Source organism: Anthonomus grandis, chromosome 9 (genome assembly GCF_022605725.1).
Source record: "Anthonomus grandis grandis chromosome 9, icAntGran1.3, whole genome shotgun sequence".
NCBI classification, from domain to species: Eukaryota; Metazoa; Arthropoda; class Insecta; order Coleoptera; family Curculionidae; genus Anthonomus; species Anthonomus grandis.
Genome location: NC_065554.1, coordinates 3,219,697 through 3,243,056, shown reverse-complemented (window position 1 = coordinate 3,243,056; position 23,360 = coordinate 3,219,697). Strand labels below are relative to the sequence as shown.

At 34.3% G+C, this 23,360-nt stretch overlaps 1 protein-coding gene across 1 annotated transcript in view; it reads right to left on the bottom strand.

The window, feature by feature from the left end:
• LOC126740740 (ATP-dependent (S)-NAD(P)H-hydrate dehydratase) overlaps positions 1-20,804 on the bottom strand; it is a 65,228-nt gene extending 44,424 nt beyond the window's left edge. The window contains exons 1-3 of the mRNA XM_050446900.1: positions 20,501-20,804; positions 17,280-17,514; positions 16,902-17,227 (exon numbers count right to left, since the gene is read on the bottom strand). Of these exons, the coding sequence (XP_050302857.1) occupies positions 16,902-17,227; positions 17,280-17,514; positions 20,501-20,698 (759 nt within the window). The 5' untranslated portion in view covers positions 20,699-20,804. The remainder of the gene's footprint in view (positions 1-16,901; positions 17,228-17,279; positions 17,515-20,500) is intronic.
• Between the last annotated feature and the right edge of the window lie 2,556 nt (positions 20,805-23,360).

Sequence of the window (23,360 nt, the reverse complement as noted above, 5' to 3'; positions counted from 1 at the left end):
GTGAGTTCAGAAACAATGTTACAGGAGTAATAGTTCAGTCTGTCTGCATGTAAATTGGATTCCAATTCAAGAGTTGTGCGGCTTTTCCCCATCAACTCGTTAACAGTATGCCATAATTCTTTTGATTTATTTGGTGACTCATCAATTCTACAGTACAAACTATTAGAAAAAGCAATAGTGTTCCTGTACATTCTCCTATAATTATTGAAATAGACCAGAAATTAATCATTGTCCATGGCAAATTTACGTATGAGATGCAAGATGCAAGGCTCTCATATTTTTCCCTGAAACTCTTGTATACCATGGTTGTTTCTTTTAATTTTGAATTTACATTTTAACATTGAATTTCTTTAAGATAGAAAAGTAAAAATTTTTTAGTTTATTATCCGCATCCAAAATTCTATTCCAATTGGTTCCCTGGCAGAGACCCAAAATTTGTAAAAATTTTCTTGGTATAAAGTCTGCCACGTTTGTTTTTTATTTGATATTAGGCTTTAAAGGTTGACAATATCCGGAAATCTCAAATTTTAAAGAAATATCCCTAACTGAATTAAAGATAATTCTGAAATATATAAAGAATGTCGGAGGCGGAGAAAATGGAATTTCAAAAAAGGTTTTGTTTGGCGTATGTAGTGTGGCTGGAAATCGACTTTTAAATATAGTAAATACATCACTCTCAAGCGGAGTATTTCCAGAGGCTTGGAAAGTGTCAACAATAATCCCTGTACCAAAAGTACTAAATACTATTTCCCACAATGAGTTTAGACCAATAAATACCGTGGAGGTTTATGAGAAAGTGTTAGAAATTGCTGTGAAAAAAAACAACTACAAGAATACTGTGATTCTAACGATATTTTCGTGATAAATCAATCAGGTTTTCGTGAGCGTCACTCATGTGAATGTGCTGTAATTAATTTAATGCCATACCTTCTTGAAAGAACTGGATAAGGGCAACTTTGTTCTGGCTGTGTTTCTTGATTTTAAGAGAGCATTCGAGACTGTAAATAGAGCTAATCTGTTAAAAAAATTGAAAAAGATGGGTATTAAACATAAAGTTTTAATGTGGTTTAAATATTACTTACAAAACAGGTCGCAACAAGTTAAGTTTAAAAACATTGTGTCAGAATTACTAATAAACGAATATGGAGTACCTCAGGGAACTGTTTTAGGTCCCCTGATATTTCTGTTATATATTAATGATATCGTCAATGTTATAAGTGGTTGTAAAATAGAGCTTTTTGCTGACGACACTATGATTTATTTAATCGGGAGGCATCTAAATGAAATGCAAATAATTCTTAATAATGATTTATCTAATTTATTTAAATGGCTTTGCAGTAGTAGTCTTTGTTTAAATACATCAAAATCGAAATTTTGTTTATTTGGGAAAAAGAGCAAATTAATGCACATCAATGTGAAAGATATTAACATTGTAGTAAGTAATGAAAAGATAGAATATGAGAGTCAAATTAAATACATGGGAGTAATATTTGATTGCAACTTAAATTTTTATGCACACGCTGATTACATAACTAGAAAATTTTCCAAAAAAATTGGTTTCATTGCAAGAGTAGGAAAACAATTACCACAAACATTTACCAAACTTTAAAATTGAACAGTTGCAGCTTGTACAGAACAGAGCAATGAGAACCATTTTGAAATGCAATAGATATACACCAATCGTAATGATGCATAATGTCCTGAATAAGCAAAAAATTATGTTTAGCATCTATGTTTTTTTGTATAAAGTTAAAAATAATATGTTACCATCATATATTTGTAAGAAGGTGAAGTTTTTTAGAGATGTCCATCATTATCAAACTCGAAACTGTAACAATTTCATACTAATCGATAGGTGTAACTCTAACCAGATGTTAAATTCTGTCCTACAGAGAGGCTTACAAGATTTTAATAGATTACCAACGAGCATAAGAGACTGTGATTCTGTAAATAATTTTAAAACACTGGTTAGGGCACATATATTGTCCTAGGATTTTTGTTACCTTTGCCTAATTGTTTTTTTTTTAAATTTTCATTTTGTTTTTTGTTTTTATAGTATGTTGTTTAGGATCACTATTTTAGTTATCCACTTATTTTAAGTTTAATTTTAGTATGTGGCTTGAATTATTATAGAAAATATATGTGCAGATAAATATTGTAGTGAAGTAAGAACAATGATGAGGTGTTTGTGGGTGGCAGAAGAGCTGTGTTTGCTATCCATGGAACAACCGGGATACTGAAAAAGTATTCATGGATTAACCGGGATTTGACATGGTCTCTCCAAAAAAACCAGGACACCCTGTATTCGATCTAGTTCACCAGCCCATAGGTAATTAACCTCATGACCGATATTCACCTATTGGCGTAACATTTTATGGTTATTTGCGATTTTGATTACATCAATTGTTTTGTTTAGATCCATATGTTAATAGTAACCTCAAGTGCATATGTATATTAAGCCGCGTCCAGATCTGTACCACGTCGCGCAACCGTACCACGTCCCGAACCAATTTGGACGTCGAAACGAACGCCGTCGCGAACTTAATACCCGGTTTACATGCAGCCACTGCCGCTGCTACTTGCGCTGCCCACTTCAGGCCCCAAATAATTCCAGGCAGATTTTAATTAAAAGTAAATAAGCAAGTAACTATTTACATGCAGCTCGCATCTACCTGCCACTACCCGAATTATTTGTGCGCATTATTCTGCGGCAGTATGGAGGACGAAGATGTTTTTGTGGCGACAGCGCTTTGCGTTTTAAATGTAGAGAATTATTTAAATGTGTTAAGATATGCTGTGGAAAAGAAACGTCGACGTCGAAAAAGACGATGGTGGATGACAGCGATTCATCGTAATAGAACGTTGTAAGTAATTTTTTACTCCCCTAATGAAAAAAATAACTCCAGTTTTTTTACTGAACAAGTATGAATAACTTTTTTAATGATCTGACATGTGAGGAATCGGGAGAATTTTTTAACTTTTGCCGAATGTCCCGAATAGACTTTGAATTTCTGCTTAATAAAATTGAGCCCATGATCAAAAGAGAAACTAAAATAAGGGTTCCAATACTACCAAAAATTCGCTTGGCAATAACATTGCGATATTTGGCCACTGGAGACAGTTACAAAAGTTTACATTATTTATTTAAAGTTTCAACGGCAGCAATTTCGCTGATTGTACTTGAAGTTTGTGGAGCAATTAATTCAGTTTTAAAGGACCAAATTAAGGTAAGCAATAAACAAATACATTTCATTTAGGAACATATTTATTAATTTTAAATATGTAATACATTATATTATAGTTGGCGTCAGACATAATTTATTTTGGTCACCTGTCAAAAAACCTGCTTTCCACCCGTCAAACAATGTCAATAGCAGGTCGCAACTATTGTTTGACTGGTAGTAATCAGGTTTCTTGACAGGTGACCAAAATAGATTATGTCTGACGCCAACTATAATATAATGTATTACATATTTAAAAGTTTAAGTACATAAGTAAAAGAGTTTCCAACGCGTTGCTGATTCTTTTCCACGCATCGTGGACTATATGTTTTTTTTATGGTTAATGTGTGAAGCATCCCATAACAACCTCTCAGCTTCATACAGCTCCAAAAACAATACATTTTTTTCTTTACTCCACTCCATAGGTTTATCACATACACGAAAATTGAAATAAAAATTAAAATCCACGTGCTGCTACTCTACCCTCCATGCAACTGAGTAACTGAACAAAACAGACAAAATGCTGTGAATCCCCTAGTTCCTCGCATAATTCACATGCATCATGTAAACACGACGTTGCTGCTCGTGCTGTCTATCCTTTGACTTCCGTCCAAAAAACCGCCACCGAAGGGAGCGTACGGCAGCGGCAGTGGGCAATGGCAGGCATAGGCAGCGGCAGGGCGAGCGACGTGTTTACATACTCGCGTTGCCAACTTCCCTGTCTACTTCCCTGCTCACTGCCGTGAAAGTGAGCTGCATGTAAACCGGGTATAAAAAGTGTTGCAGCTCGGCGCTCGTCGCGATCCAGAGCGAGTCGGTTTTCTGACGAAACATCAAAGGATTGGTACGCGACGACGCCAAGCAAGTCTAGACGGGAAACGAACGACGAGACCGTACGACACGATTTGTTTCTTTATTTTAGTATTATTTTGGCTATCGGCAGGTGTCATGGAGTGGACTGACGAGCGTATATCTCTTTTAATTGCGTTCTATAGGCATCATGAATGTTTATGGAATCCAAAACATGCATTCTATTACAACAAAAATAAAAAAATTGATTCTTGGACTCAAATATCCTCTAAGTTAAATACAACGGTGGATGAAATTAAAAAGAAAATAACTAATTTGCTTATTTATACAGGATGTCCGGAAAAAGGAGGCCAAACCGCCGGCCACATATACGGTAGACCAAAATAATGCGACTTTCGTTATGCCATTTTTTAATTGGGCGCTCGGTATTCAATATACAGGGCGTCAAAATGAGAAATATAGAATCGTTTTTTTTCAATAAGTCGAGTGTTTCATAAGATATTAAATTAAAATTTGGTGTGAGGGGTTTCTTTGAAACGAGAAATTGAAATCCGTTCACGGATTTGCTATACCTCGCAGAGGGCGCCACCTGCGGTATATTGCATGTATTAAAAATGCCAAAACTTTTTTGTACCCCTGTATAATAAACTTCTAGTAAAAAATCCTAATTATCCAATCTTTACTTGTAAAAAAAATATTCTTTGTAAATGTCGGCCTGAGAATCCGTTTATTAGATATCTTAATTTTAAAATCTAGATACATTTTAACAAGTTAACAAAATAAACGTAAATTATTTTTTCTAAATTACTTATTATAATAAAAATCATAAAATAATTACCCTAAATTATTTGTCTATGTGACCTCCATTTGTTTGTATACACATACGAGCCCTCTTTATTAATGAAAATCTAAGGCTTTGAAAAATATTTGGTTTCAACCTGAAATACACTCCAGCTGCAATGATTCTTTCGCTTAAATGATCCTCGTTTAAAATCGCACCGATAGCCGCAAAGTCTTTCATACATCCCCAGACTAAAAAATCCAAAGGTATAAGGTCGAGCGAACGGGGTGGCCACGGAACAAGAGCATCTCAACCCCTACCAATCCAGCGATTAGAAAATACTTGATGTAAAGTAAACTTCCTAACATTTATAGCAAAATGAGCCGGAGCACCATCGAGTTGAAACCAAAGATTTTGTCCTAAATTTAGAGGCAAATCATCAAGCAAATCGGGCAGCATTTCTTGTAGAAAAAACAGAAATTAATCACCAGTCAAATTTCCTGGTAAAATGCCAGCTCCTAAAAGAAAGTTATCCAGAACACCTGCCCACTTAATGATGTGTATCAACTATGGCCCTAGGATTCTCTTCAGCCAATATGTGTGCGTTATGGATATTTGTCACGCCGTTTCTCGTGAATGTGGCCTCGTCAGTAAACAGAATCGCCCTTATAAAATCCACATTTCTATTATTCATTGCACATAACTATGTACAAAAAGCAAGTCTTGCCTCGGGATCGTCGGGTATTCGGGTGAAAATGAAATGGAAAAAGGTGTTGAACTCTGTAAAATATTATGTGTCTCGGTTATCTCAATTCTCACCCGTTCAGCCAAAACCCTAGTACTAATGTTTGATGATTATTTGTCAAGTCTTAAAATTTCCTTCTCTTCCCCTAATTGCACCGCAGGAGGTCGGCCGCAATTACCCTTCTGTCTTTCGATGAAACTTTCAGTCTCCCTTAGGCAGTTAATCAAATTTAAAAAAATATTTTCTTTTGAGATGAAATCGATTTGGGAATGTTTGGATATTTACCGTTTACAATAATATCTAAAACTTGCCAAACATCAAAAACATATCCGCCATTTCGGAAAAGGGTACATTTCTTGGTCTATGAGCCATTATGGTTTTATAAGTTGTAAGAAAACACACCAAATACAAATATGTAATTAAAAAACGTAGATTTATTTTAGGAGTAATTGAGAAGCTTTTAAAGAGCGTCAGAAGCGTTTCAATTTGTTACTTTGACAATACGTAAAAAGTTACTGGATCCCGAGGTCAGCCAATTTGTTTAGAAAGAAGTATCTAGATTTTAAAATTAAGATATCTAATAAACGGACTCTCAGGCCGACATTTACTAAGAATACTTTTTTTACAAGAAAAGATTGAATAATTAGAATTTTTTACTAGAACTTTATTATACAGGGAAACAAAAAAGTTTTGGTATTTTTAACACGTGCAATATACCGCAGGTGGCGCCCTCTGCAAGGTATAGCAAATCCGTGAACAGATTTCAATTTCTCGTTCCAAAAAACCCCCTCATACCAAATTTTAATTTAATATCTTATGAAACACTTGACTTATTTAAAAAAAACGATTCTATATTTCTTATTTTGACGCCCTGTATATTGAATACCGAGCGCCCAATTAAAAAATGGCATAACGAAAGTCGCATTATTTTGGTCCACCCTATTTATGGCCGGCGGATTGGCCTCCTTTTTCCGGACACCCTGTATAGAGTTTTCTGCTTCTACAATAACATCTCAAGATTTGTCATATTCCAAGAACCAACGCCCTAATTCTCAACTCTTTCAATATCCTATGTCGCCACCAGACTACCGTAATTCACGTTTGGTTGTTCTTGTTGTTTTTTGTTATTGTTCTCCCCCCCCTCCCCCAAATGTTCTCCTGGAAATCCTTCGTCAGAAGAACCTACATAATGAAAACATGGTAAATGCAGTGATACGCAACTGATTTGTAGATTTGTTTAAAAATAAATAAATACAAAATATACTAACAAAATATGCTAGGAGTTATTTTACCTGAATTTTACCTGAATATTTCCCTTCAGTTCTTCAACTAGAGCTTTGCATACTTCTAGAACTATTTCGCTAATGGACTGCTTAGAGATTCTGAACAAATATTGTAAACTTGTGTACGAATCTCCTGTTGCCAGGAAACGTTACAGCAAGTCTTTCTTGAACCGAGATTGCTTTTCGAAACTTGGTATCTTGCGTTCCTATTTTGGGCCCAATCGCATTCACAAAATACTCAAAATCTGTTGTTGACATTCGCGTAAAATTTTTGTATTGACCACTAATTTTTTGCATCTTTAAATCCGCAAGCAAATTATTCGCACCATATTTCAGTCTATTTCTATAAATTTCTGTTTGCCACCATCGCCTTTGTTTCCGTTTCGGATTTTTACTTGATAAAGCGTAATGAATATAAATATACGCAGCAGCAGCAACATCCATTCTGAACGCTAAATTAACTACTGACAAAAATTAAAATATCAGTAAAATAGATCGCACAAACGGTTGCAATGCGAGGTGCGAAGCGTTGTTCGGTACGGCGTACGTGAACGTGGGTTTTCTGCTCGCATCGTGGTACGCGACGCGGTACGGTTGCGCGACGTGGTACAGATCTGGACGCGGCTTTACATTTTTTACACAATAAGCGTATATTGATTAATTTATAAGGGTATATTAATTATTAATTAATTAATAATATTATTGTAAAGTTAGTAAGAGGGTTATGTATGTGATAATTTTTAATAACTGAACCAGTTTTGGTGGCGGGGTGCTTAGGTCGCCGACATGCCAATGTTTAGACGGACCGAAATATTGCGGTATTCCTTGGATTAACCGGGATGCTGCTGTTCCTGGTATAACCATGGCGTTGCAAGTGTCGGGGATCGGGATACCCAGCATTTGATATTTATTGCTTACTTATATATGTATTCTTGTTGACTAAATATGTTGTTGAATTAGGTTTATGAACATTATTATTAATATTATATGTATTTTTATTTTTATTAATTTTTTGGGAAATTTGTTGTTTTTGTATGTAGCTATTTATGCTAAATAAAGATATTTATTATTATTATATTATTAGATATAAAATGAGACAGCTTCATGGTCAGATAGTCCTGTATTTTTACAGGTTGATCAACATGCATGATCAAATTAAAGAACCGCAAAAGATTGCACAATGATATAGCATGATTCTTATACTGATTCAGAAAGTCTATGCTAAAATCACCTGAAACAACAATATTAGCATTGACTGACATATGTGCCAATAAAGATTCTAATTTTTCCAAAAAAAGATCACAACTTTTAGAGAGGGATCTGTAACGCGCCAAAATGTATAAGTTAATTTTTTTGCAATAGGCTATTGAAAATTCAAACACTTTTTCTTTAAGAAGGAAATTAAAATTTGCTATTGGGAGAGAAAAATAACTAGAAATAAAATCATTATGCATCAATATCACAGTGCCACCATGGCGGACCTCCCCTCGACCGTGACTATTGACTTTAGAGACAATAGAAAAAATCTGCCAACCCCAGAGGCTCATCTTGCTTCAACCAATGTTCGGTTAGGACTACAATATTTGGGAATCCCAGAGAATCTATAAATAACTCATTTACCTTATTTCTCTCACACTGAATATTCAATAAAATTTAACTGATTGAACCTTCTTTAGACCTCCATCTAAAAAATAGCCACTCTCGCAATCAGCTGAGGGACTCGTTCTGTATATTTACAGGGTCGTCAATTACATGAGCATCAAAATGTAAAATTGGTTAGTACCGATTTTATCACAATCCTCTTGGAGACAATATTATTACACTTCACATAAGAGGACAACAATTTACAGAGGGAATGCATAGAGTGACGAAATTTATCATTATGTTTAGTTATTAAAATCACTCTTATACTACAAAAATTCTTCATAGTGAACTGGCTAATATAATTATTAATAGTTTTATAATATGAAACAAGACAGGTGAAAAATCGCACCGCAGAGTAAAAATTAAATTAGTAAATTTACTTATAGGCATAAACTTTTTTTAATTGAGAGAGTGTTGGTCTTGTGTGAAGTAAATTAAAAAAATTACAAAACTATTATTTTCTCCATGACCAATAGCCCAATTAAAAACATTACTTGCCTCACAGTTACAAGTACCTACAGTTACTAAAAACACATCCTGTTATTAAATAAGAGTTATCCATAATTTCAGTTAGAGTTTCAGTAAGGTGTTGGTTTGCAAAGCAAATTGGTTGTTTGAACTAAATTATGAAATCTCTTGTTTAAGTTGACAAATTTCATCACAATGAAGTTTATCGTTATTTTCTAGAAGATAAATGATTGCTTGTCTTTTGCAGATCCTCTATAATTTAAGTCTGGTTACCAATCTCCTTCTCGAAGGCGAAGCTCTTTTAATTTTCAAATCAGATATCTTCTGACTCTCAGATATCTGCTTCTACCTGTTTGGTCTTCGTCTTTAAAGTCTCTATCAACTTTTTTTCGACAGCTACGATTGCTTCCTTAAAATCTCCTGTTATTCGTCGCTGTTTTTTGAACGAGGACTTAAGATTTGCAACCTTCAAGCTAAGTTCATCATTAGACTCTTGTAGAGCATCTATTTGTATTTTCTTTTCAGAGAGTAATTTATCATATTCTTCCACATGAATTTTTAAATCAGAGTTTGATTCAAAAATACTTTGCTGTAGTTTCTCCAATTCGTTCAAAACAACCTCCAACTTCTTATCAAGATCGTTGTCAAGCATGTTACAGTTTTTGGAGTAAAATACCTTATTCTGTCCAAACTTTATATGCGATTTGAAATCTCTTTCCAGGCAGCTTTGATGCAATAAGTCATATCCATATCCATATACAACCAATTACAAACGAAATTGCTATACTTTTTTGTTGCACAACATTTAAAGCTAAATCTATCTATTACTAAATTAGCCATTGATATTTGCTACTTCGAGCAAAATTCCGTAGGAACTAGAGGCTAAATAAAATCAAGTTAAGGTCAATGTCGGCAAAACAAGTATAATTTAGTTAAGACAGGAACTGATTGTAAAATTTTAAAAACATTGACATAAGCCGAATATAACACGTCGATGTGATAAAACAAATCAAAACAAAACTGAATCCTGGCGTAGCCTCCCACGAACGTAAAACACGACCGTCTCATACGACTGCTAGTCCGATACTGGATATAATCCAGGGTTGTAGAATTCTCGTGGGCTGGCATACTAAGATTAAAAGTTATAAATATATTTTGAAAAAAACAACTAGTGTGAACGGTGTAGTTTATGTTAAAGTCACCTATTGAAATGAGTGAGGACGGTGGGGAAAACTGTTTTAAAATATACAGTGTGGTGACTTTAACTGGAATAAATTCAGTTAAAACTAATCAAAATTTATCTCGCAAAATTCCTGAGACCCGTCGATTTTTGTTTATTTTTTTTCACATTTCAAGATAGTTTTTGTATTTTTTCACCTACAGGAGGCGTCCAAATTAACCTCAACTTTTTTTTTTTAAATGGAAAGCCACTTTTTTTAAACTCTCATTGAAAAGAGCCCTTTTTCCTGATTAAATTGCCGTATTTACTTTTGTGATTATCTAAAGGAGAAATACGAAAAAAAAATAAAAACCATTAAATTATTAAAAGTCTCGAAATATTTTGTGTTGGTAAATTTTTGGCGTGTTTGTTTATTTCATTGGTATCGAGACATTTCCTGACATTGTTGTAGTGTCACTGTTAAAGTGAATTTCAACCAGTTGTTCAATAAGTTAACTTATATTGAAAAAATACCTTATTTATCCGAATCCCACAAGATTGAAATCTTAATGATGATTGGTTATGGGGACAGAAGTCGTACTCAGCTAGAGGCTGTCCACTTATTCACGCAGAAATATCCAGATTTGCCACCTATCAGATTTGCCTACCTACACCAAGGTACGGCTAGTAAAATCGAAAGCAGATTTCGAGAAGTTGGGCACGTGAGGGATGTTTCAAGACAAAGGTCTTCTAAAATCGATGAAAACACCCATTTAAATGTATTGTTAGCGATGGAAGAAAATCCAGTAACTGCAGCCAGAAGAGTAGCTCGCGAAAACTCTATTCAGTTAAATTAAATAACAGAAACTCTATTATATAAGTTATTGAAAGACGATCCAGATCGCAGAGTTCAGTTCTGTTAATTAATGATGAACGCCATTGACGAAAATCACATATCTTCGGAGTGGATCCTTTTTTCTGATGAGGCTACATTCACTCTAAATGGCCATGTTAATAAGCAGAACTGTCGCTACTGGTCTGACGAGAACCTACACTGGGTAAGGGAAACTAATACACAATATCCCCAGAAAACTAATGTTTGGGCTGGCATAATTGGCAGGCAAGTTATAGGGCCCATATTCTTCAATGATACTTTAACTGGGGAAAGATATCTAGAATTTCTTGAACATGAACTAGTTCCAGTCTTACGTGCCTTATATCCGAGTCAGTTCGATCCAGATTTGTATGAGAATCTGGATGCAACAAGATGGTGCTCCCCCACATTATGCCCGTAATGTACGCCAGTATTTAGATGACAATTTTCCAAACAGATGGATTGGTAGAAGGGGTGCAATCGAGTGGCCGGCACGTTCTCCCGATCTCACCCCAATTGATTTTGTTCTGTGGGGACATTTGAAAAGTCAAATTTATATGAGCAAACCAGGACACCTAGACGAACTCAAAGAACGTATTAGGCAAGAAATCCGACAAATATCTCCAGAAGTGTTAGAAAATGTCAGAAACGAATTTTATTATCGTCTTGGGCTTTGCCAACAAGTAAATGGTGCTCATTTTGAGCATCTTAAACATTAAACGCAACTTTTAATAATTTAATGGTTTTTTTTTTCGTATTTCTCCTTTAGATAATCACAAAAGTAAATAGGGCAATTTAATCAAGAAAAAGGGCTCTTTTCAATGAGAGTTTAAAAAAAGTGGCTTTCCATTAGAAAAAAAAAAAGTTATTGAAAAAAGGGGTTAATTTGGACCCCTCCTGTAGGTGAAAAAATACAAAAACTATCTTGAAAAGTGAAAAAAAAAACAAAAATCGACGGGTCTCAGGAACTTTGCGAGATAAATTTTGATTAGTTTTAACTGAATTTATTCCAGTTAAAGTCACCACACTGTATACTCGCCGGCACAAAATTCCGCCACCCTGAAATATTGGCCAAGTTTGATGTTTTATACATTTTTTATTTTTTATCAGATTCTCACGATTTTGCCATCAGTTTTTAGATACATTTGTTGTGATTTTTTAAAAGCATTTTGTAAAGTAGCATTTTTCGATTAGGCTATATTTTACAGGAGTAAAACAAACTGTTGTTTTTTCTCGTAATTTCAAAAGACCCTGTAGGAAAATTAAGGTGGATAATTCTGTTTACATACTGTTCCTTGTAATCTTTGATGTATTCTAAACATTTCGATTTTTGATTCATTCCATTATCTCATTTCTGCTGCGAGCTGCAAATTTTTTATTAAAACGCTGATTTGAAGCTTATTTTTAGATAATTAATGACAAGTTAAAAATTATTGACGTTGGCTAAGGACGCAATTAATGTGACATAAAGTTTGACAGTGTCACTATTATAATTTGTTGTGTGTCAATATGGTATTAACTCCAGCAGACGTGGGTAGAATTGTTGCGTTAATAGAGGATGGCCGTAGCAAAAGTTATGTCGCCCGTACTCTTGTAGCGCGTAACTCGGTTCAAACCAATTTATTTCCAACCCGTGTGAGTCATACCTACCATCCAACCACAAAAAAATTACTAAGTCCAGACAAGCAAATTTTGTTTTAAAAGATTCAGAGATTTGGTGGCCGCCAGCTTTTAGACAGTGGAGAAGGTAGTGGGAGAAATTTTAATAAGAGCGCCACTTGATTTAAATATTTGACACCAAACCCTGATATATTATGATGGTAATATAAGCCCCCCCTTAATCAAGAAAATGATGACCTATATTTATGCCTGTACCTAGATCCTAAAAGCTGAAAATAATTTGGGAAAAACTCAAATAACAACCCATAGGTCCGCCAGATTGATATAATCATCCAAGAATTTACATAGTCACTTTCATTTATATAAAAAAATTAAATTTCACTGAGATATTTAAATTTAGATAATTATTCAAAATGTAATACTGTAGTAATTTTAAGTAAATAAAAAAAATTGATAAAAGAATTAAGAGTTACATGAGGTATGCTTAAGGCGAGGAATTAGTAAGAAAAAAAAAACAAATCTGCACTGAACTACTGTTCAAGGGGAAAATCCAAAACGTGATCACGTGTTGTTTACAAGAAGTATATGTTTGGAGCCTAATTCACAATACCTCACTGGCAAAACACCTTTTACAAACTCTAGTCAAGTCACATTAATCTAAATAAAACTTTTAAATGGTAAGGTTCGAATTTGAAAGCCTATTAATGGTATGTTGGTGCAATAAAACCTATTAACCAACAAGCAACGACTGTGACTAAATATGTTATTTGTAGCCAATAGCCGATCCCTTACAAGGTGATCCAGGCTCAATGTCAAAATCAATTATGTCGATGCTCGACTCAAATGAAAACCCTCAGGTTAATATTAATAGACTTAGCAAGAACCCCTTAACGTTTTTGTTTTACATAAAAGAAAATAAACCCATAAAATTCAAATTAATAAATCAACCCCCAACCCTAAATCAAACCGTTCAATAAGAGAAAAATAAAATAAAATGTGCAAAAACTTGCGTGTCCTCTAATCTCTTGTGTATTTTGGCTAAGGTAGCTTAACTCGACAGCTCTGGAACCAGTCAGCTACAACCAGGGTAACGACCACATGGGCAAGTCGATTTCAGGCAAGTTCCAATCCAAAATCGCAGACCCACAGTACAATGCTCAGTCCAGGCTGTGTTGAGGTTCACTTCAGCCGGTCTCCAACAGTGTTGGGATGACCAGAAGAAACCAGTTAATAGGAAGAGACCAGAGAATAGGGGAGAGAATGAGAAAAAGGAGAGGCCTCTAAAATAGAGGACAAAAAAATCAGTAAAATAAACACACAATCAATTCTATGGCAATTACCAACATGTTGCCACATACCTAAGGTGGTGAGCGAGGCCTAGAGTCTCGTTTTGTGGTTAGAAAATTTCAAAATCCCATAAATGGTGTGGGAGCAGCCGACCAAATCCAAAAATATTAGGTCAATCCGAAATCCTCTCGGCTACAACTTCCCACTTGACGTTCATCAAATTAAACCCCAAAACTTGGGAGGAATATTTTTCCATTCAACCGAATTCCCGGCAAGATGAACTTAAATTTTCCTTAAAACCACGAAATGTCGACTGTTCTTTCTGATAACGGGATGGCTACAGAATGGACAAGAAACTGACAACTGACCAGACAGTGACAGGTGACACTGGCAGTGAACTTGTCACTCTCTCTCTTCGACACGATCTGACCCTGCCTCTTGGTGCAAACTACGCGGAGCCTCACTCTATCTAAATAGAAATTCCGCGATACCACAGCAAAATGATACTGCTCGGATACTAAAACATGGAAAACTAACAAAATTTTCCCAACGGAGCTACGAAATTCCAATTTTCCTCTTACGTCGCTCTGCCTGATTTATGACTCTCCGTCATCCGCCAAATGGAAACCAAACTTTAATGGGAAACAGCAACGCTGCCAAACCTCCACAACAACAAGTGTGTCAATAGTCATTACTGTCAATCACAGTCACTGTCAATCGGCTAGCAGGGCTAGACACCAGATGTCAAGGCACGTTTATTTACTAAAACTTAACTTGAAGAATTGAAGGGAAATATAGCAAGCAACACTGGGGAGGCCAATTTCAAATCAATTAGGATACCTTGCCCAACATGATTCCGCTATAGAACAAAGTATTTGTAAGTTTTCCTACACTAACGGATCACCATCTAAAAGGTCTTATTTACTCCACTCATAGCGCAATCTGTGGCACAACAGCACCCTCTAGAAGTCCCTCCATACCCCAGACATATACCGGCCTCATAGAAACTCTTGACAAACAAATCAAAGGTCAGAAAGTTCCCAATACCAGGTACATGAATAGGGACTAAGGAAACATAATACGACTAACTCCACAGAGGTGTGCTGACAGGATAATGTAGGTAAATACATTCCTAAAAATAATCAAACTCCAAAAGCCTTAAAAAAAATAAATTGCATTACTATCAAACCCCAAATTCCATTTATAAAACTATAAATCACACAACCCTTTCAAGCCGATACCAAAACCCATAAACTTTTGCCCGAATTTATATGAAATCCCATGTTACATGCTTAGGGCAAAATCTGCATGTAACACTCTGAGATTTCCGCGGTCTACAGTTCGAGATGCCTGGAATAGGTATTTACAGACGGGAATTTTTACTAGATGACAAGGCTCTGGCAGAAAGAGAATGACCACTGCAGCTGATGATCACTTTGTCACCATTAGTTCTTTAAGAGATCGAAGATCTACTGCTGTGTGTCTAAAAAATGAGTTGCGAATACTTCATGGAATAAGTGTAAGTGAAAGAACGATACGTAGAAGATTAGCAGAAGCTGGACTTTATTCACGAAGGCCAGCAAGATGTCTACAATTACTTCCTCGGCATCGACAACACCGACTGAGGTTTGCAAGATCGCATTTTGAGTGGACTCTAGAATAATGGGCAAACGTACTATTCACAGATGAATCCAGGGTTTGTTTAAGGACGCCGGATGGTAGTGAGAGGGTATACAGACGTAGAAATGAAAGATATGCTGCCCCATTTCAGAACAAATCTCATATCGTGGCGGTTCAGTCATGATTTGGGCGGGTATTTCTACCGAAGCACGCACCAATCTTGTATTTATTGAAAATGGAGCTCTAACCGCCCACCGTTACATTGAGGAAATCGTTCAAGAAGTTGTTGTCCCATTTGCTCCATTCATTGGGAACCAATTTACATTAATGCATGATAATGCTAGACCTCACGTTGCACATGTAGTGAGCGAATATCTGGATGAAGTTGGACTCCCAAGATTGGAATGGCCCGCATGTAGCCCGGATCTCAACCCAATAGAACATCTTTGGGATCAACTTAAAAGGGCCGTTCGTCGTCGTCCTGTACAACCACAAACCTTGCAAGACTTACGACTAGCGCTGATCGAAGAATATGAAGCTATTCCTCAAGAAAGAATAAGGAACCTTATTCATTCGATGCCGCGAAGACTGCAAGCTGTTATTGCTGCGAGAGGAGGAAATACACGCTATAAAATTGTTTTGTTTTTTAATTAACTTTATGATATACCTAGTGTTTGTTTCTCCTAATAAAAATACGCTTCAAATCAGCGTTTTAATAAAAAATTTGCAGCTCGCAGCAGAAATGAGATAATGGAATGAATCAAAAATCGAAATGTTTAGAATACATCAAAGATTACAAGGAACATTATGTAAACAGAATTATCCACCTTAATTTTCCTACAGGGTCTTTTGAAATTACGAGAAAAAACAACAGTTTCTTTTACTCCTGTATAATATAGCCTAATCGAAAAATGCTACTTTACAAAATGATTTTAAAAAATCACAACAAATGTATCTAAAAACTGATGGCAAAATCGTGAGAATCTGATCAAAAATAAAAAATTTTTTAAAACATCAAACTTGGCCAATATTTCAAAATGGCGAAATTTTGTGCCGGCGAGTGTATTTTCAACTTTTCCAAGCACAATGCCTGGCTTGCTAAAGGTCATCCATAAACACTAATATCATATCTATGCCAGTTAACAGAATAAACAATTGAGAATTCAAAGGCGTTTTCAACAAGTAGGCAGTAGATAGTAGTTTGATATAAAATCCTATTTTATTTTTTAAAAATATGTTATCTGGTAAAATTTTTTTTCAAGTAAACTTGTGGATTCCGGTATCGTTAGATTCACTAGCCGCAATTATTTTTTGCCGCTAAGTCAAATAAAACTCCACTAAATCTAGCAAAGATCCCTCAAGTTGCCAACACTGTATACTACTACTTACCTTAACGCTTTTTCCTAGAGTTATAATTTCATCATCAGCATCTTTAGAGAATATGGTAATGTTAGATCCAGCTTGCTCCAAAAACTGTTTTGCTTGTTCCAGTTTTGATAAGTTCTTTTCCTGGTTCTGTCCTACGATCCTCTGGAACTCCATCTTATTAGGAGTTAAAATAATAGTGGCTGGATAGTTTTTGATAATGTCAGGGTTCTTTGCAACAAAAAATAAACCATCTGCATCAATAATTAATGGTTTCTTATATAATCTACATAGACTAACTATCTTTTGAAACACTTTTTCTGTTGATTCTAGACGACCCAAACCAGGACCTAAAATATTAAATAGTATATGGGAACCTAAATTACATCTAATTTAAAATACCTAAGAGAGCTACATGGACCCTTTCCAACCAAGGAGAGATTTTGTTTTCCACATCTGAATCATCTAGAAAAGGCAGAACCATGAGTTCAGGACTGTAAGACTTAATAACAAATGCTGCATCTTTAATGGTAAATACATAGCTTAAATCAGCTCCTACTTTCAACGCAGCTATAGATGAGAAGTAAGGTGCTCCTGTAAATTCTATACTGCCTCCAAATACCCCAATTCGTCCTGCCTAGAGCAATATTTAACGTGATCTTCATTTGGTTTAAAGTTAAAGCTAAATAGAAAATGATCAGGGTCACTGGGGCATAATTAATATACCAGAGGATGCAAATAACAAAAAATTGCCAGGAAATTAAGAAGAATGTATTAAATTTGTCAAAAAAATAAAATCAATTAATTTAACAGTGATTTACAGACCAGAGTTAAAAAAATAGTATTTAAAAAAGAAAATATCTAGTTTCCTGAAAGATAGTAAAACCTTTCTTAAACTTTTAAAAGTCAACTTAATATGCTATTAGGGGATACAAATCTAAATAAAAATTTTAAAAATACAAATTTTAAAAAAGTACCTAACTTTTATTTATTAAAAAGCTGTAAGTACATTAAAATTGAACATAAAAGCGTCAAAGAAAATTACTTAAAATAAAAAATTAAACTGAGAACCATATATATATATATATATATATATATATATATATAACTGCCTACCTATATAAAAAATATAATCTGATCTCTAAATTTCAAAAAAAAACAAATAAATTAGAAAGAGGAAATTGAGTAGTCAGATATTCATAAAATTTAAACAAAAAACAGCAATACTGCAAAGACCCACAGAACATAAGTAACAACAAAAATATTTAAATGAATGAAAATAAGACACAAGTACAGCAGAAGTATTAAAAACTAGCAGGATTATAATTAAGAAACTGTTGACTAGTGTATGAATGAATTCTATAAGCAATTGCTTTATTTAAGTCCATAGAATATTAGCATTTATAGCTCTCTAAAATGACTACTGCATGAATCAAAATTTCAGGTTGGTTCTGAGTGCCCTTTTTGTTCCATTGCCTTTTTTATGAGATTTCACCTGTATTGCAGTATGAAAATGAAATACTTTATTCATATATTGACAAAACTCATATATTGACATCTTTGTCCCAAAAATAAAATACACGTTTCCTGTCTGGTTTGATAATGATAAACACATTGATGTATTTTTAAAAAAAACAGCTCACAAAAAATTTAAATTATCTTTTTTGCAGGATGACTATAACAATTTTCAGCATCTTAGAAGACAATGTAAAGAAGGAGCTAGTCATGCTTATGAGAGTTATACAGTGCTTTCATTTCAAAACGATCCACCCTTAATACCTTTCTTAAAAAAAAAAAAAAAAAAAACACGTCAAATTAGATATACAGGGGGACTTTAATTATGCATTTACTGAAGTTCTGTCAATCACCTCCTCACCTCCAGCTAACCTCACTTTAATATGTCAAATGGGAACCCCCATCGTTTGATACATCATAGTAAGGAGCGTAAAATTCTCTATTCAATGGTACCAAAAAAAATGAAATTGGTAAATGTGTAAGCAAATAGTTAGCGAAAATGTCTAGAAATAATGATTATTTTATTTACGCCAAACTTTGGTATTTTAAATGAATACTTTTAGTGTGGTACCTACATCATTTTAAAATTCTTACTTTTTTATAATAATTTTTTATAATAGATCCTCAAAAAAAAAAATACAAGCAATTTAGAAGTTAAAATGTGTGGTAACAAACAGTACATTTAGTTCAAGCAAATTATTTATTTTTTTAAGTAAAGAATGTGTACTGTTATTTGCGAGAAAAAAGAGTGTCTTCAAATTTTTAACTTTATATGTCTTATAACTTTGTATGTGTATTTATTTCACTCTTATATTTTTTGCGAAACCTACCTAATAGGTACAAAAAAACATTCCAAACATACCCTTCCATCATCCAATCTATGGAAAATCAAGTAGATTAACATGGTGCTATATTATTGAATGAAAATAATATATATTTTCAGCAGGATGGAGCTCCCGCGCACTACACTTTGGTGGTTCGAGAGTAGCTTGATGAAAATTTTCGAGAAAAGTGGATTGGCAGACGTGGTGCAATCAAATGGCCTGCGCGGTCTCCGGACCTAACCCCACTAGACTTTTTTCTTTGGGGCTACTTAAAAAGCAAAGTTTATAAAACTCCACCTGAGAGTATTGAGAATTTAAAAAATAGAATATTTCAAGAATGCAGAGTTGCAGACTTGCCAATGTTCATAAGGAGTTTGAAAATAGGCTTTTTTATTGTCTTGCTAATCACGGCGCCCATTTTGAACATTTAATAAAATAAATTTGTTAAACTAATTATTAAATTTGTTTTTCTACCCTACTGATTTACACTTTAATTGCTTCTTGGTCTATCAATTTTTTTTTTTTTACAACCATTGATAGCATAATGAATTTGATAAAATAATGTATCACACATCACACCCTTTAAAATAATGTATCACACCATGGGGTAGCCATTTGACATACCAAAGTTTGGCGTAAATAAAATATTCATTATTTCTAGACATTTTCGCTAACTATTTGCTTACACATTTACCGATTTCATTTTTTTTGGTACCGTTGAATAGAGAATTTTACGCTCCTTACTATGATGTATCACACGATGGGGATTCCCATTTGACATATTAAAGTGAGGTTAGTTGGAGGTGATTGACAGAACTTCAGTAAATGCATAATTAAATGTCCCCCTGTATATCTAAATTGGAGTGTTTTTTTTTTTTTTATAAGAAAGTTATTTAGGGTGGATCGTTTTAAAATGAAAGCACTGTATAATGGAGATTGAATCAAAAGTTAGTGTTGATTCACACATTTTCTGGAAATATATTCAAAGTAAAACCAAAATTAAGGAACTCCCCTCTGTCATAAAATTAGAAACTTTCACTGTGTCAGATGGTCAATCTATAGCTGAGCTGTTTTTAACCCATTTCAGGTCAGTTCTAGCCACATGTGAAAAACACATTTCAAGCTGTGTATATTAAGAATAAATAAGAACCCTGACCCAGACGACAATCCTCCAATTCTTCTTCAACAGGGATGAATGAGGGGTTCCAAGAATTTTGGCGACATGTAAGGCTTACTTATATGAGATGCTTGTTGGTATATATGAATGTATGATTTAAAACAAACCTGTCCTTTATGTTTTCCATTAGTCAGTGGTGGAGCTAGGCATTTAGCTCTTTCCTCTAAAGCACAATCTGATACTGTTATTTTAGACATAGCTGAGTATGAAGCAAACTGTAACAAATTTACAGAGTACCAAATGGTGCTTATAATTTTCGAATAGCCTAAATGAATGTTTTTACTTTGAATACACACACCGGCCATTAATTGCGTTATATCATTGCCAAAGAAGTTCTAAAAATATATTTTTAAATTATTTTAAGAATCATCACTTCAAAACGTAAACAAACAAAAACACAGACATAACCATAATTTTACCTTGTCATTTTTTAGGAAAGTAAAATTGTGGTTATGAGAGGAGTTCTAAAATAGGGCAAATAGCACGAGCCCTAACAAACAACCTTAGAACATTGAAAGGCCTTTCAATGTTCTAAGCTAACAACTATATTATGTTGGAATTATTTTCCGAATAAAATGCTACTTAACCAAAATTCTTATATTCTATTTTTTTTAAATCCGAAATATGAAATTAGGGTGAATGTGCTTGTTTTCGGCCGTTTAACGGTTTTTTGTCTTTAAAAATTGTGCAGCCCAACCGTCTTGACGAATATGTCAATCAAGTTTTGTTCTTGATGATATAATAGTATTTAGTAATTGCTTTTTTTTTTGACTACTATGCCCAAAAATTTACAAATAACAGAAAAATACAAAATACGCACTTTTGCCGGTTTTCGGATACCCGGAATGGGCTTGGAAATTTAAAAAAATATATATATATTTTCCTAAAAATAAATACAACATAAGTTTATAAGAACAATGACGTTTATTTCAAGATGTTAGGGTAAGTATTTGCAAAGTTATAAGGCTGCTAGTCTGGGTTTTTTTATACCTCCCGAGATTCCGTCCCAATTACGCGCTGCGTCATAAACGCCGACGCGACGCGACGGTGTGTTAAGGGTGTCGCCCACTAGAGCGGAGCGCGCCGGAGCGCATGGCAGCGCGGCGGAGCGCATTTTCTTGCCTATACGCACATAGAGCGCGCTGAACCGAAGCGACGCGGAGCGTCTAGCTGAGTTTCTTTAAAAAAAGGAAAAAGACGAAAATAAATTTCGTCAGTATTTCCGAATGACGCATGGACAATTCATGAAACTATTAGGTTACCTAAAACCAGAAATAGAAAGACAAAATACGTCATTTCGTCAAGCTATAGGTCCAGAAGAAAGGTTAGCTGTATGCTTAAGGTAAATAACATTAAAAAATAGGTAATTTAAGTGGTTTAATAGAAAAAAAAGTAAAATTTTATTTTAACAGATAATTAAGGCAAGTTAAAGGCAACCTTCTAAAATAACTTGTTTATTCTCATACAAAAAATATTACAAAAAAAGTACACCTCTAATATGCAAAAAAACTCAAAAAACACATTTTCTAAATTATAATAAAAAAATAAAATTAAAAGTTTTCCTAATTTTTTTTATAAGTGTTCAGGCAACTAGTGTGAATCATCTAAATTATGTAAATTGGTAATATCCTCGGAAAATTGTGGGGCCTGTGTCTGTTGACATGATGATGATGGTTGAGTGTAGGAATAGTATTGATGGTTTATGTCTGGTGATGTTTGAGGTATTGCCCACAGCACAGAATCTTGAAAGTTATTTGAATGCTGACGAGATGTTCGTGATAAAGATGAGAGTGGATATGGTGAATATTCAGCTCTATTTGATTGTACATGTTGTCTTTCAGATAAAGCTGCTAATTCAGCTTCATTGACAGCTTTAAAAACTTTCGATTTTACCTCTATTTGGAGATCAGCCGGCAAATTTTCAGTTGCCTCCGACATATTAAGGAAAAAACTTCTTATTGGGTTATTATTTTCTACTTTTTTTTTACTTATGTCTTTAGTTGATTGGTAGTTTTGCAGCACATCTGCTACATTATTTGGGGGCATCTAACGGCATTTCTCTATTTTTTTCTTAGGGGCTGATGAGGTCGATGGAGTGGGCGGTGGTAAACTAATATTGGAGTAAGAATCCTCTTCACTTGAATTACCAGTTTCTTCCTCTGTTGTTTGTATGTTTGAGGTCTTTCAGTGATGTGTGGAAGAAGGAAAGCCATCTGTTGTTCAAGCTTCCAGGGCCTAATTTTTTTTGCTGCATCCCCACTCTTTGTTTTACGAGCTTTAATGGCTTTGCGAAAATTGTCTCTTAGTTTTTTCCATTTATATTTACATTTTGAAGCTGAAATACAGAAATTTTCTTTTCAGATTCTTGGCTACAGGAGATTCATTCAGATCAATTGCATTTTCGTATCGCTTAGGAGAAAGCACTGTTAGGGAAATTGTATATTCAACTTGTGACATAATTTGGACTAAAATACGCAATATTGTCATGCCAAACCCAACAAAGGAAACATGGAAAACGGTTGAATAAGACTTTTACGAACTATGGAATTTCCCCAATTGCATCGGTGCCATCGACGGCAAACATGTTATTATTGAAGCACCTGCCAATAGTGGTTCGCTATATTTTAACTACAAAAAGACGTTTAGTATCGTTCTACTGGCATTAGTAGATGCCAATTATCGTTTTATATGCAGTGGCGAAGCGTGAACTTTTCTTTCGGGTAGACAAACAATAAAAATTGTTAATTAGAAAAAAATGTGTATTCAATATTATTGACTTTAATGAAATAGAGAATGAAAGCGCATGAAATATTAACTCAAAGGGAAAAAATATGTAGTGATATAAAAAAGAAAAAAATAATTACTACTAGCATAAAAAGATAGATAGATAAAAATAAATACTACGTACAAAAAAAAAACAACATAGGTATAACCATAACTTATAAATCCCTAATATCCATTATTTTA